Source organism: Diadema antillarum, unplaced genomic scaffold (genome assembly GCF_040938485.1).
Source record: "Diadema antillarum isolate AM-2024a unplaced genomic scaffold, OU_Dant_1.0 seq00000649_RagTag, whole genome shotgun sequence".
Taxonomy (NCBI): domain Eukaryota; kingdom Metazoa; phylum Echinodermata; class Echinoidea; order Diadematoida; family Diadematidae; genus Diadema; species Diadema antillarum.
In genome coordinates this window covers 2,023,679-2,040,130 of record NW_027271563.1, presented here as the reverse complement: position 1 = coordinate 2,040,130, position 16,452 = coordinate 2,023,679, and the positions used below count along the sequence as shown (strand labels likewise).

The 16,452-nt window shown below is 41.1% G+C and overlaps 1 protein-coding gene across 1 annotated transcript; it reads left to right on the top strand.

Moving 5' to 3' along the window:
• LOC139736481 (nuclear envelope integral membrane protein 1-like) lies at positions 1 to 9,613 on the top strand. Its single transcript, XM_071647232.1, has 8 exons — positions 1 to 85; positions 2,168 to 2,316; positions 3,381 to 3,597; positions 4,237 to 4,309; positions 4,729 to 4,822; positions 6,538 to 6,860; positions 7,621 to 7,813; positions 9,437 to 9,613. Exons 1-8 carry the CDS (start codon positions 1 to 3, stop codon positions 9,611 to 9,613), a joined length of 1,311 nt encoding a protein of 436 aa, XP_071503333.1.
• The last annotated feature ends 6,839 nt before the right edge of the window (positions 9,614 to 16,452 follow it).

The following is a 16,452-nucleotide window of genomic DNA, read 5'->3' as shown; positions in this document are numbered from 1 at the left end:
ATGGTTATGTGCATGTGGGTCAGTCAGCTCACAGTATCTGATCTCTGCAACTTGCAAGACTCTGCACTGCACTGCCACTGCACTGGTCAGCATGAACATGGATGGTCGGTGACGGTGTAACTCAATGAATGTTTCGTCGAACTTTGGAGATAGCAATAGTCTGGCAGATTTGTTGTACTAACACTAACAGCTGTGCTGTGTTAACTCCCTACAATGAAAGCAGCGGTGGATCAAGAGCAGCTAGCAGAGGGAGGCGCACCGGGCGTGCACCCCCCTTTTTTGGGTAAAATTTATGTCAAAACATAAGAAACTTCATGGTCAGCATGAACATGGATGGTCGGTGACGGTGCAACTTCATATACACTCTACGGCCATTGCCTTGCAGAGGTGTCACAACACAAGTACTTGGGAATAACCCTGTCATCGGATCTAAAATGGAATACACATATTGACAACATCACCAACAAAGCAAGCAGTATGCTCGGATTTCTACGGCGTAACCTCCATAGAGCCCCTCTTAATGTCAAAGTACAAGCATATAAGAGTTTAGTCCGCCCTCACCTGGAGTACTGTAGCCCTGTTTGGGACCCGCACACTTTGAGGCTTATCCAAAAAGTAGAGGCTATACAAAGGAAAGCTGCCCGTTTCATAACCAACAATTACAATTATGGAAGCTCTGTATTAAACAACCATGCTCCAGAATATCAAACTACCTACCCTGGAACATAGGCGTCACATGAACAGTATCATATCCATGCATAAAATAATCTATGGCCTGGTTGATTTGCCCTTCGAAAGACATGGTGAATTCAACCCTGAACCACTTAGAAGGACCAGGAGTTGGAAGCCTCTTCAAATCAAGCTCCCTACTTCCAGAACTGATCTCCATCTACACTCATTCTTCCCAAGAACCACCAGATACTGGAATTCCTTACCACAAGCAATAACCAATATAGCTGATCCACGCAGGGTTCGAAATTGGCGATGGTCCGCTGGCCATTGGCCACCCAAAATCATGTCGGACTAGCTAAAAATCATAAAATTCTGAAGTAACTAGTCCGTCTGGCTAGCCAAAATATTGCTTCAGTGTCAAAATTGATTCTAAGTAGTCTGCCTGGCTAGTTAAAAAAAAAGTTAAGTGCGACCCCTGCCACGTTCATTTAAAGATACATTATTCAAACATTTTGAGTAATGTCCCTCCTACCATGACCTATGAACCAAAGTTGAGTGTTGCTCTACCAGGGCTGATCAACGTACACCATCAAGATCAAGATCAAGATCAAGATCAAGATCAAGATCAAGATCAAATAAAAAGAAAAAAATGGAGGGGGCGTGTGCGCCCCCCTTTAAGTTTGTAAAGGTGCCTTCCCTTTATGGAATTCCTGAATCCGCCCCTGGAAAGCCATTCGTCTTGTGCTTGTTGTCGTGACCGAGTCAACCCCAAATCAAATGTGAGAAAAGATTTATGTTATTGTAAAATTTATTCATAGTTCAGAACCTATCGTCAGTATCGAGATCTTAGCGTCTATAATTTAATTGTTAATACTAGAGGCTTCGTGTGCTGCCATCATCAGAGAAGTCCTGAGATTGGACATGACCATATAACATTACAAAATTCGGTCCCAAAGTGGTATGCGTCTTTTCCTCGTCTCAGTTTGTGAAAGAAGCTAATGAATGCAGTTTCATATCCAAGCTGGACATCGCAATTCCTACCGGACCAACAAACTGCGAGCTACATCAAAGTTCCATGAAATACGTTCTTATGGTACCATTCATTGACATTGGATGTGAATGAATGAGCCCATTGTTTGGTGCACTACAGTGTACTACTAGCCTCTTGCTCACTACATAAAATGATTTTTTTGTTTGTTGCAAAGCATTCCAAGCTTCTTCATAGTGTATTATGTGACATTGAATATTATTAGTTGGGTTTCTTGTTTAGGAAGTAGTTATTTATAATTTTTAAATAGCTCTAATCTGAGATAACTGTATAAAGAAAAGATCATCAACCTAGAGACCTCTGTGAGTTCTCCTTCATGATCCCTTGGCTTATTTATTATTTAATTCTTGATATTAAATGAGTTTACAGTGACCATGAATGGACAGTGAAATTATATTTTTGTGTCTCCTTTGTTTCTTTTCTCAATTCACCTGATTGGATGGACAGTATGTAGGTCAACTGCCGGACATACGGACTGCAAGGAGTCATTTCCTGTGTGGGGAAAACAGCTGACAGTAAACAAGGCAGGGCTGCACATCTACTGCCACTGTGGGTCACAGGAATGGCAGGGTCTGAAGATTCTCAGTAGTGTGACGGTAAGTTGTGATGGGAGGGATACAAGGCTGTTTGCACTTCTAGCATATTCCTATTTGTAATGTCAGTCTACTGTCCTGGGCTCGACATTAGCAGTGACTTGGTGGCACAGGGCCACCAAAAATTGATGTTGGGCCACAAACCTTCCAAAAGGGCTATCTGTAGATGGCCCTGTTGGGTAGCTAATATTCAAAATTAATTTTTAAATGATATCATTTTGGGTCATCACATTTCTCTTTTGGGTCACCAAAATTTAAGATTCAAAGATTTTTAAGGGCCCAAAACTGACCTCCAAAGAATGAAAGTTAGTGTCGAGCCCTGCTTATAAGCAAGCAACTACAGGACTGATGTTTTCAAGTCCCCTCTGAAGGACTAGGCAATTAGGATAATGATCCTTGCATAGGGGTACAACTGCTGCAGCCAAGCCAGGGGACTTGAATCAGGGACCTTGTGTTGGATGGCCTTACCCACTGAGCTTCAACAGCTCCAATATGGATGCTGATGGGATGCAAACCCTGTTGAAGAAACATTCATCCTTCTGAGATGAATCCAAGTCAAATCACAGTGAATGTAATTACATTACATGACTTTAACTGTAATGATTTATGATTGAAATGAAGTCATTGTAAACTTGCAATGCCATGGTGTCAATGTTCGTGATAGATTCATGCAGCTCAGTAAATGGAAATGGAACATAAATGCTTCCTATTGCCAAACGAAGACAGACAACATAGCAAGAGATAATACAACTTTACTGATACTTTGTGTCTTTCTTGTCATGTATCTGATTTTGATAGAACATTTGCTGACTCCTTTTAGTGGATTTTACTCTATTTTCAATTGAAGCGAACATTTAACTTGAGTCTGACTTTGACAATTAGCATGCAAAAATATTCACATGCTTTTATTTCCATGCTAGCTTCTGGTTGTGTGAAATGCGCAAAAATTTCAGTGCCGTGAAAATATCCACTTTTACTGTAATCTGCACACCAGACAAAGATGATTAGTGGAAGAGAAAAAGTTCTTTCAACTGGATGTCAAATGATACCCTTTGCTGTCATTCCAGGTTGCACTGAAGCCCCTTGACCCAGATGAAACCCTGCTGATATACACGGGGCACAATGCCTCCAAGGTAGAGGAGGCGAGCAAGTCGGCAGGCCTCTTCAAACAGCTCCAGTTCCTCAGCCCCTGGGCGTCCACCAGGCAACGCCTCTCCCCGTTCAAGGAGACGTGCATCGGGATAGAGACCAAGAATGGCTTCGAGTTCGTCGCCAATCAGAGAAGTGAGTGCAGTAGATGTCTGTGTGACAGTGCAAAGTGCAAATGTCTTGTGACTGACTAATTTTGACATGTGGCTGGCTCCTTGTATTCTGTCAAATTATCATGAAAATAGTTTGTGAGGTACAGTTCAAAGTATTTCCCTGGAGATGGTAGATGATATTGCAGTTCTCAATAGTTACATAAGTTTGGGGAGAATGAACATCATAGTACATGTATGTTGCAAGTGTGCTATGGCTATTTGTCCTTTTTTTCTCACAGTTTGGCTTAATAGGCCAGATCACAGTTCCACTTTGAACATGAGCAGGAAAAGGTCATTTGTGCAACCAGGCAGGCTGCTTTTTAAATTCACTGAAGTAAGCATGAGTGATGTAATGATTGCATGTTGATGTAATTCTTGTAAATGTTGCTTTGGCCTGCTGGGTAACTCATTCGTGCTGTGACTGCCACAACAAATTCTTTAGCAGTTTAAAAATCTGGCTTGGAATCTGCGGCAATCATGGCCTGACAAGTGTGCCTATTCTGACCCCTGCATTTGTCTCATGTCTAACCCGTTTTGTCCACAGTGGCCTGAGATGTGCTTGCTGGGAACATAATGTATCTGCTAACTTGGCTCTATTTTTCTCTTTTTTTTTCACTGCTAGATATTGATCTGCTGTATCTGAGCTTACTTCTCGCTGGAATTATCCTCTACTTCATCTCACCGGCACTAAGTAGGTATGCATACATTGACTCACTATTGGCACCTTCCCCACTAAGTTGATATTCTCTTTGGGCATATTGGGGTGAACAACTAGGGACATCTTCAGGTGTCATTTCATGATTTAATCAAAATAATATTGTTGCAGTAATAAGTGCAGGATCTCTACTTATTCATCCCCTTTGATTGAATAAAACTCTACTCGAAGATGTCTATGTGGTCACTTTATGCGCTCTAAGGCACTTGGTGTGAAATATGGCATTGTTAATACACTCTGTTCATTTAAAGGCCTATACCGGTACTTATGTGCTGAAATTTGAAGAAAAAAATGTCAAGTTTTAGACTTTTAGTGTATGAATGCTATTACAGGGGGTCAAGTGGCCCCTATTTTTTTTTTCTTTTAGCTCCCTGTGACATGTGTTTCTCTTTGCTGCAGGAACTATGTCTTTCACTATTCCTCTGGAGTTGCTATTGGAGTTCTGGCCTCTCTCTTGGTTCTGGTCTATGTCCTCAGTAAATTCATTCCCCAGGTGAGTCTAGTTTGGTCCAGACATCTGTAAAGGCATAAAAAAAACAACAACACAAATGGAAGGAATTGAGCTGTGAAACATCTGATATGATGTTACATTATCTTGACTTTTAACCAATAAAATATCAGAAATCACATTTCTTTAGTTTGGTGTTGTATGTTGATTATATTTTTACCATTTATTGTTAGTACGATATGTATTTTCATAAGGTAGAATGAAAATTCTCTTACATTTTAAGCCCATTGTTGTGTGTACATAATTGTTTTTTTCCAGGTGCAGAATTTTTAGAAGCCTCATAATTACCTTCGCCAAGGGAGGAGGTTATGTTTTTGTTACCGTTGGTTTGTGTGTTCGTCTGTTTGTCCGTGTGCAAAATAACTAAAAAAGTAGTGAACGGATTTGGATGAAACTTGCAGGAAAGGATTAGAATGATACAAGTAACAGATGATTAAATTTTGGTAGTGATCTGAGAATTTTGGGGGAATTTATGAAGGATTTTTGATATTTTGGCAGGTAGGGTCAATGAACTTGGGGGTTCAGGCTGCACATATTTGAGGTTTACATGCGTGCACTAGAGTGCGTGCTCTAGTTTCTGCTAGGACGAGGCACGCCGCGCAGCTGAGGGTTCATTACGTAACAAAGGCTTCTATATTGGGAAATCGGGCGATTTTTCAGCATGTATACCTATGGGTGTAGAAATCACTGATCTCTATGGAAGAGCCCAAAGAGCTTTCCCCAGTGGTGGAGAGGAAAACAATCTCTTTGGGAAGAGCAAAGTCATCAGTGGAATGTAAGTGCTTGGCGGAGGTCTGAGAGTCTCTCAGAGTCTCTCTCAGAGTGCTATTCTACTTGCTAACTTTATTAATGATTCTTAAATCAGCAACATATCTTTAAAGTTCTTGCTTCTCTCTTAATAATTGCATTTTTTAATTGTGAATTTCTTTCAAAGTTTGTTTAAATTTAGTGAATGTGACCACCTCTATCATAACATTTTCCATTGTAAGATATGCAGTGAAATGCAGTGGTGCAAATTTAATGGTGACATTTTCTGTGGCAAAATCCTTCAGAATTTGATGGCTAAAATTTTGTGTGCCTTTTGGTCCACCTGTGCAAGCATCCAAGTTGTAGTAACTTTCTGTGAAAAGTTGCCATTTAGCATTGATATAGTGTTTGTAGAAAATTAGTATGCAGTGAGTGCCATTTTTTTCTTCTTTTTTTCTTTTTTTTTGAGGGGGGGGGGGGGATGAGTTGCTGTTGATCTAAGTTTTCATGGTCTTTAGGTGATGACCTTATATCCAGAATGCATTAATGGGATTTTTAACACAAACTGACTAATTTAACTTTAAGTTGATCAAAACGTTCTGCAAATAGTCATAATGCATAATACATTGTACATCATGATTTGTACTGAATGAAGCAACATCTTGTATGTATGGTCTTGGTGTGACATTATATGTATATAGGGATCACAACTTTTAGTACACAGTCCTAATGAAATGTTACAAGTGTGTAGATGGTACAAGAACCTTTAAATCAGTTATGTTGTGCATTATCTCTAGAAATGCACTATTAATGCTATAGGAAACCAGAAAACTCCATTATTATTAAAAAGAAAAAGATGACAGATGACAGATAATGCTGTTCTGATATCCATGACTATGACTATTTAAACATGGCATGAAATGCCTTTGCTGCTTTTACTCTTCCCTTTGCAGAGAAGCGGAGCGCTAGCAGTGCTGGCGGGCGGTTGGGCCCTCGTGGGCTTCTTCTTCCGCTGGATTGTGGACAACTTCCTGACGGTACGCTACAAGCGATACATCATTGGATACGTTATCCTGGCCTCGCTGGTCAGTTTCGCCGTCTGCTACCGCTATGGTCCCATCACCAGCCGGCGCACAGAGAACCTGCTGCGGTGGGGACTGCGACTGGCCGGGCTCGTCTGCATCTACAACTGCTCGCATCTGGAGGGGGCCTCCATCGCCATCATAACGCTCCTCCTGGTCTACGTCTGGATCCCATCAGGATCAATAGATGCCCTGTAAGAGTTTGTTTGCTGTCTTCTCCCAATTTAACGTGTTGAGGATGGGCTGATTTTGCTGCACCATGCATTTCCCATACACACTTGCCCGAGTATACTTGGGACTCATCCCCAACTGGTGAAGTTGTTGTTGTTGTTGTTATTGTTTTTCTGTGTATGCTATGTTTGGGGACACTTCCAGGCCAGATTTAGATGGTAGAAACATGTGTAACAAGATTTGGAGAGTTTGTATTGTAATTGGAAGGGGGTGGATGTAGCAAAAAGTGATAACTCAGCAGATAAGAGATACATGTATGGAGAAGGAGAAAAAAAAGTACAGGGAAGACCCCAAATTTATTGGGGGCAGGTGGAGTTTTGTTAATTAGACAAAAAAGGAGAAAGGGCCACTCGGGATGAACTTGAAATTAGATACTGATACAAATGTGTATTCCTGCAAAGAGGATCGCATACATACAAATTCTAGTGTGTGTCATATTCATAACTCTTTTGTGGGATCTAACACTCGTATGTTCCTGTCACACTCTTCTTTTTATGATAACTTTGCTTCAGTGGATGCAATATTTCACAAGCAAGAAGTTTAGAAGATAATGTCTGTTTTATAGTTTCACATTACCCCATGTTTGATTGACATTCATCCTAATGCATTCATTATCTTGGAGGTGAGGAGTAACTATGAACATATGGAATGAGAAACAAAATGTATGAACCAACCAACAAACAAAGCATACAAACAGACTTCATCTTGTGCCTTGTGTTGCAGGAGGAACTTCAGCATATGGATGTCGCGGCCCCAGCCGAGGCTGCTCAGCGTGGAGGAGTACGAGGAGCAGGGTAAGGAGGAGACACGCCAGGCGCTGGACGAACTCCGCCGTTACTGCAGCAGCCCCGAGTGCAACGCTTGGAGGGAAGTCACGCGGCTCGAGTCCCCAAAGAGGTACGGAAAGTCATCCTGTCACACCCCATTCCTTCCTTTTCTCTTGTGGTCACTTGTGGTCATGTACAAGTACTTCTTGACTACTTTGGTACTGACCACTACAGTTAGATATTCCAAAATACACCGACTGTAACTTGTATTGTTTTCGTGATAATGAGTTTTGTTAACCCTGACAAGAAGTTTGTTTGTGAGGGGGTTAGATGAGGAGGTGTTAGAGGTTGTGCTCATAGTGGGGTCAAGAAAACAGTCTGAAGCAAGGCCATAAAAGAAATGAAGTTTCCACTCCATTTTTAGGGCAAATACATTATAGCTGTTAAACAGTGTTGATAAATAAGAGAATACTGTAAAAGCAGAAACAGTCGCGTCATGAAACTTTCACGAATAGGAGCCGACATCCATTTTTGCAGCGTGAAACTTTCGTTAAGTGCCGCTCACATTCTGTGCCTTGTGTAGACAAAAGCTTTCACTTGCATTTTTACTTTACAAATCTTTGCTCCTCACAAAATTTGTGAAAAGTTTCATGCACACAAAACTTTGTTTTACAGTACAGGGGAAACTCGGTATAACGAACACTGCTATAACGAGATATCGGTTATAACGAGGAAATTTTCCCGGTCCCAAATTTCCTTCCACACAAGTCTATGTAAAATGCTACTCTTATAGCGAGATCGGCTATAACGAAATAACTGCTATAACGAGATAAATTTTGTGACTTCCAAACAAAGAAAAACATAGTCAATCAAACCTGCTATAGCGAGGTAAAGCAAAATGCCTTCGGTAAAGCTTTACTTCGCCTGTGCTATCATCTTCCGAGATTGTAAAGCTCGATGCGCCAAAAACTGTCTTACACACATAATCATTTTCTTCAGTGCACTCCAGCTAGCACTGCATGTTGTACGTGTAAGTGTGTGTGTGTGCGCGCACACTGATACATGCAGAAAAAGTGGTGGGACGGCCATATACATACATGACATCATCATGACGTTTAGCAGGTGTGAGGCAATCTGATGCTGTGATTGGCTTTCTACGTAGGGAATTCCCCATCTTCACACACACACGCAGTCATAATGTCCATACAGAATGTGTCACATACACACACAGCATTGTGCAGACCATATTCAAGCTTTCCACACAACACACACACACCCATACGATAACCACATACCAATCCACAGACGATCTTGATACAATCGCAAGCTATATAGATTTACAAATTCAAACATCTACAAGTAATAAGAAACACATTCTTGATATTGGATTTCCTTGGCGAAAAACATCTTCTTACCCATAAAGGTGAGTAATTCCCTCACACACAATATCAAGTTATCAGTATTGATTGAAATATGATGGATAGTCCCACATGTGCAAATTAATGTCTTTATGATATGCCTTCTTTTATGCCTACTGATATAACGAGATATCGGCTATAACGAGGAAAATGACTCGGTCCCGACCATCTCGTTATATCGAGTTTCCACTGTATACTGTTAAATATTATGTATTTTGTTTTCAAATCTATTTGTGTTGAAGTGTATGTTTACTTATATTGTACAGTTTTTATGTTTTATGGTGTATGTATTTTGTTTTCAAATCTATTTGTGTTGTAGATTGTTTTGTTATTTTTTGGTACCTGCCTCCATGACTCAGGTTTGCCAGTTTTGTGTCTGGCGACGGCCACGTCAGCCAAGACGAACTGGATCTGTACATCTCCGACATGTCCCTCATTACGGAGGATGATCTCATGACGAGTGATGACAGCAGCCACATCACCGACGACGAGGTCGACGTTGACGTCGACGTCGAAGACACGAGGAGGTGACACAGGATCACAGTTATTACGTCATGATGCTGCAACCAGTTTCCCTATAACCAGCTCCAAAAATGGATTTCTTCTAGACGGCGTAGGAGTATTGAATTTACATGCCGATTGCCTTATTCATGATGCAGTTTCTCGAATGTGCAGATCGACTTTGATGTTTCCTGCCAAAAAGGATGCCAGACAAAATTTCCATGACGTCAGACACGAGAAGTGATTTACAAATCGCATACAGTACCGTTCAGGCACCTTTACTGCCCTGGCTTATTAGACTTGGGGATACGCACGTTTCTAAGTCACTGAATAGTTTTAGTAATCGCACAACGATGGTGACCTTGGCATTGCGTTAAAGAGTGCTGAACATTTTTTATTTATTTTTGTTTTCCTTGTAATCAGTCTCAGTGCCCTGATGATCCAGTTCAATCATTATACCAACTCATTTGTCTACAGATGTATATCCCAATCCTTTCATGGTGCATTTGTATTGTAATTGCTCCTCAAATTGGCATCACAAGTAAACATTCACAACACAGCTTTTGCATCCATGTTGTTCCTGTCTGAGAAACTTATGGTGACGCATTCAGCAAGTTTTACTGTGATTGTTTGATATGATTTTGAGGTGAAACAGGGTACGGTAGAACTTTGCTATAAAGAGGTCAGATATAACAATGTGTGATACACTGTGTTGAGTTTTTCTACAAGAAACTGCTACGTGACTATTTGATGTGGTCATGGATTCTTGTCAATGTTTTGCTTTGTTTCTCCATTGTGATGGAAGAACCCTCAAATTATCTGTAAGGTCATCATCTCTCTTTATTCATCTGATGCGCATCACATGTACATTGAATTCAAAGGCCATTTGGGGTCAAGACAGCTTTAGTGCTGTTCTTATGTCGATTTTTTTTTCCACCACCATGCTCTTTCAGTTTCAGTAAGAGAGTACTGTAAAATTAGCCAAAACTGCAGGTTTTGTTATTAAGTTGGTAGAATTAAGCTCTAGCATATGAGAATTTCAACATTTTCTGGAGATTATGATATTGCTCCCAGTCCCTTATGCAAATTACGTGAGGCAATGTCGATGTCATAGCCGTGTCAGCCTCTCATATGACTGCACACATCTTAAGATTTCCATTTTTCAACGAGAATTGAAAAAACAAGAAATTATATTTTTCACGCCCAGTTATTTTGGATATCTAGTTGTGTATGCTATTGTGTTCAATATCACTGTTCTGTGAAGCCTAGTTCCATGTCTGGAATTATGTACTTTGGCAGCTAACATGAGATTACTTTATCTGTCAAAGATGTTTGGGGTTATAGCACTCGTTCCGAGGCACTGCCAGTTTTTGCCAAATATTGTTGAAAAGTTGGTGTTTGCTATAAGATAAACGTGTAATTCAGCCAAAACTGTTCGTGCGTTTAGCAGTGGCAAATTTGTACTTGTACTGGAAGTGTGATAATCCCACAAATGTCTTTTGCGTGTGTGTGTGTGTGTGTTTATCAATGCCAGCAACAACGATGATGGCTTATGAAGAGCAGTCGTTGCATGTACAGTGCGGGGTACTGGAAAAGGGGGTTTTAAAAACCCAGTAGTGTGAGGAATCATGGGTCGTCCTTATTGAACCAGTCTTCATTCTCTGCCCACCAGGGTACGTTCGAAAACCACGAATAACACCTGTCAGCGATTAACGCGCGTGGAGGCGTGTGCTCATTGGTAACGGTCGATTCCAGTAAAGATTCTTCGACTGTGTGTGTACTTGTACATCAGTGATAAAGTTGTACACAATTCATTATAAGGATTCTCAAATTACCCGAGCTGGGCCAGCCTTCCCAATCCATGGATTCCCACGCCACTGGGTCTCTGACATAAGTTTCTGCTCCTGGTGAGGTCAAAAGTCAATGCACTTTGAAATGGTTTTACTTATTCTTTGCCACATTGGCAATATGGCAATATTTTTTTGTCTTTTGGAATGTTGAATACAGTGCACTCCCGTTATAATGAAAACGGTCTATTGTTTTCTATTGTTTAACTGTTCAGTTACGATGAAATTTCGATATAACGGAAGAAAACTGCCAGTCGCGAGGACTTTGTTATAACAGGAGTCCACTGTAGCAGTGGACACAAGAAATCGTGTACCAAAGATGTCAAGGGTGATAGGGCAATGTACAGTGAACCATTTGTCTTGGTGGAGGAACATTCCGATTTAAAGGTCATATACCCCACCTTTATTGTAGCAAGGGGGCTTCCACTTCCCTGATTGTAGATCTTCATTTTCTTGAATGTTATTTTTCTGTAATGTATGTTGTCTGTTTATACAAGAAATCGGTTCTAGGAACACCACCCCCTGGAAAACCACCCTCCGGATAACTACCACCCGGATAATTACCCCCCAGGACAATTCCCCCCTAGGGCAACTACCCCCCCGGACAACTACCCTCCAATGGCAATTACCCTCCAGGGTAATTATCCCCTAGGACAACTACCCCCCGGACAACTACCCTCCTAGGGCAATCACCCCCTAGGGCAATTCCCCCTTAGGAAAACTACCCCCTGGATAACTACCCCTCGGATAACTACCCCTGGATAACTACCCCCTCGGATAACTACCCCCTGGATAACTACCCCCCGGAAAACTACCCCCTGGGTAACTACCCCCCGGAGAACTACCCCCTGGATAACTACCCCCCGGAGAACTACTCCCTGGGTAACTACCCCCCGGAGAACTACCCCCTGGGTAACTACCCCCAGGATAACTACCCCCCGGATAACTACCCCCCGGATAATTACCCCTCGGATAATTACCCCCCGGATAATTACCCCCGGATAATTACCCCCCGGATAATCACCCCCCGGATAACTACCCCCCAGATAATTACCACCAGGATAATTATCCCCAGATTAATTACACCCTCCTCCGAAAACTAGACCCAGATAACTTCCACCCGATAACTACCCCCTCCGATAACTTCCCATGGATGATTACCCCGGATAAGTAGGCCTACAACTCCCCCTCCCCTATAACTATCAAGAGGAAAATTACCCCCAGGACAGTGCACCACGCCAATTACCCCCTGGGTAACTACCTCCCGGGTCATTGCCCCCACCCCCCCCCCCCCCAATCTTACTTTTAATAAAAAGAATATCATTACTTCAGGAAACGAAGTTCTTTGTATTATTTGCCAGGAATCACGGAGATGCCATACTGATACATCATCTTATGAAAACAACATCTTAAGGATTTACGATTTGTATCGTTTGCATTTAGGATAATTTATGTACAAGCTTAATTTCTCCCTCTGTATTTTGACTCTATGTTAAAAAAAAAAAACGAAGCTGTCCCTTCATATCCTACCCGGTAATCCAGTAAATGTCAATGCCTTTAACCAAAACTATTTTCGCTAAATCTGTATTTTCTTGTACTGTTTCGAAATTTTGGATTTCTCTTGATAGTATAGTATAAAAAAAAAGTTTTAAGTTTGAATGCCTTAACCATTGAACTAAAGACATTTTGAAGAAATGTTTTCAATTCATTTCAATTCATTTATTTTCATTCTTCTTCTTTTTTTCTATTTCAACAAAAACATAACACAAGATAGATCAGGTTTTATACATCATAAACAAAGAACATTTGTCTTAATTAATAAATGGTATCAATAAACATAGGAGCGCATACTGGCAAAAAAATAATACAAAGTCATGCTTCAGTTGAAAAAAAAAGGAAGAAAGAATAGAGAGGTCCACTAAAAAGCAAAGCTTGTAGATTGTGAACCACTCATAACACAATGTTACGCTTCAGAATGAGTTAAAATTTTTGCAATATTTTTTTAACCACAATCGTCTATCGTTTACCACAACTCCATATAACACTTCTTTATTTTGAGGCGCTTATATCTCATGCCTCACGTGCCCTGGTTTTGACCCATCATCTTCCTCTTCCCTCTCGCTTTTCTCTGTCCACCGTTCCCCTCGGAAACTGTGCGTGATACACGGGAGTGAACATTCAATGATGCGTTCGCTCATGCAGAGACGCTTTAAAAATGCTTGTTCCGCTATGCATTTTCGAATGCGATGCGCATTTCGTTACAACGGAGCACATTTCTTTTGTTTTTCTTTGTCAGTGGCGCTCAGAAAAGACTTCGTGATAACGAAAATTTTGTTATAACCGTCTTCGTTATAAGCGAATTTTGTACATAGACTTTAATGGCGATAATTTTGGGACCAGAAGTTTTGCTTCGTTATAACGAAATTTCGTTATAACCGTGTTCGTTGTAACGGGGGTGCACTGTATCATTATTTGTGTACTTCGTCTCTGTCTTAATGTGCTTTCTTTGTATTGTTTCATCAATTTTGTAACTATTTTAGTGTTATACCGTTAACACTCATTTCAGAATTGCCCTACTGCATTATTGGGCACAACAACTAGTATATCAAGGATGTGGGAAGAGATAATAAACTCGTAATATTTTACTCTTTCTAATGAGACTAACTTATATTTGAACTGGATTTCCTCTTAAAGGGTCCCTCGCTAATGTTAACGGAATATGAATTGCAGTGAAATCAAACTCACAAGCCAAAATAGTAAATGTGACCGTGCACCTCAAAACGAACATAAAGTCGCACACACTGATTTTGCGTGAGGACTGAAAATAAGTGAAATGGGTCAACCTAGCCGAACTTGACTTTTTCATATTTTCTGAAAGAGCGGGTCTTCTTTTACATTATGCTAAAATTTGGTATCATAAAACGGGCAGGAAAGTGTGTTTTCTTAGCAGTTTATCTCGAACATTTTTTGTAGAGTAGTGTGATTAGGCGTGTCTTTAGAATCCCTTTTTCATTTCTGAAAAACCTTGTCCACACTCTTCACTTTCAACTCTAATAACTTTTGAAAGGATAGCACTATACTGCTTTGAAAATTGGCATTGATTATGGACAGAATGTGTTAATGAGGCAAGCTTAATTTCAGTTTAATCTGATAATCCCTTCATTGTTGTAAATCTGGTGGTTTACTTCCTGTTTTTTGTCCCATTCATCGCACAGCCAGCACGGTTTGGTAAAGATTAAGCGCTTGAATAGACACTGTACTTCAGAGCCTCTTTTCTCAGTTCCCACTTTTCCTGAGTTTGTGCTTTCTTTCCAATATTTAGATAGGTTAGGAGAGTCCATTTGATTTGAGTTATACATCATTTTAAAGCTTAAAGTCTGCTCTTTCAGAATATGGTCTTAACTACAAAAATTCATATCTGGCGACTTTTTGTTTGTTTTGAGGTGCAGGGTCACAAATGATGACAGTGTAAGAGAAAGGTGCATTTTCTGATATGGTGTTATGAACTTATGGAAAATTACAACGGGTGGTAACTTTCGGGGGGCGGGGAGGGAGAGTTGTCCAGTAGGTAAGTATCAGGAGGGGGAGGGGGGGGGGAGGGGGGTTCGGGGTATGGTTATGGGGGGGGGGGGGGTAGTAATCCGGGTGGTAGTTATCCTGGGGGTAGTTATCCGGGGAGTAATTATCCGGGTGGTAGTTATCCTGGGGGTAGTTATCCGGGGAGTAATTATCCGGGGGGTAGTTATCCGGGTGGTAGTTATCCTGGGGGTAGTTATCCGGGGGGTAGTTACCCAGGGGGTAGTTCTCCGGGGAGTAGTTATCCAGGGGATAGTTATCCGGGGGGTAGTTATCCAGGAGGTAGTTATCCGGGTGGTAGTTATCTGGGGGGTAGTTATCCGGGGGGTAGTCATCCAGGGGGTAGTTACCCAGGGGGTAGATATCCAGGGGGTAGATGTCCTAGGGGTAATTGCCCTTGGGGGTAGTTGCCCTAGGAGGGTAGATGACATGGTGGTAGTTGTCCTAGGGGGTTATGGCCTGGAGGGTGATTACCCTAGGAGGGTAATTGTCCGGGGGGTAGTTGCCCTAAGGGGGAATAGACCTGGGGGGTAATTATCCGGGTGGTAGTTATCCGGAGGGTAGTTGCCCAGGGGGTAAGTGCCCGGATACGAAGAAATCAACTTGTTTTTGTTGTGCAGTCATGCCAACTGCAGTGTGTCAGATGGCAATCAGTGGCCATTTTGATCTTCATGTGCAAGTTTGTTACTTTATTAACGTTTTAGTCATATGTGACATGGTTATTTGTTGCTCATTGCAGTTGGTAATCCTCCCAAACCTTTTTGGGATTGTATTTTGGAAGATCACAGAGGGAATTTCTGAGCATCTCATTTTCCCTGTACACAGTCAGAGGATGTTCTCTTGGTATTGTTAGGAGCTGTATTCCTGTAATGTTTTGATACTGTATTAATCAGGTATTGGCCACCTACACTGGCCATTAGTTTTGATGATTGTCGGACACATATCATTGTGACTTTTTTTTTTCTAGACATCATATTATGAACTTGGGTGTAAGTTTTAAACAAGTGTTTTGATCACCAAGTACCAGTAATTTGTAATAAAGAATGTTCGTGTTTGAGACATTTGCATAAGCTTTTTTTTTTCTTTTTTTTAAAATAAAAAAAAGAATGTTTGTAATGTGTGCATAATGTGTTGTTTTCATTTTGGTGTGAAGTTCTATGTAGTGTGTATACATGTATTTTTAAGTAAGGTGATGTAAAGTTACCAAATGAGCAAACCAGTCTTACATGAACATTGTGAATTCAGATAAACACATTAAAAATATGACCCACACAAAACAACTACAGTGTACGACAAGAAATGGACGAGCAAATCCAGAAGACTTATCATCATCACTCACATCACCAGACACGCATCCCCCCCCCCCCCCATGCACACAAAAGTCACTCCTGGAACTGCTATGCATGGCAGACTAAGGCAAAGTCACTGGGTAAAGGTCCAGGTTTT

Bases quoted from the DNA above. Each gene is read 5' to 3' on its own strand.
- LOC139736481 (XM_071647232.1), top strand. From the start codon at position 1: ATGGTTATGTGCATGTGGGTCAGTCAGCTCACAGTATCTGATCTCTGC. The intron at 6,861-7,620 runs GTAAGAGTTTGT...CTTGTGTTGCAG, and splicing joins TCAGGATCAATAGATGCCCT to GAGGAACTTCAGCATATGGA. The intron at 7,814-9,436 runs CACACCCCATTC...CTGCCTCCATGA, and splicing joins GGTACGGAAAGTCATCCTGT to CTCAGGTTTGCCAGTTTTGT.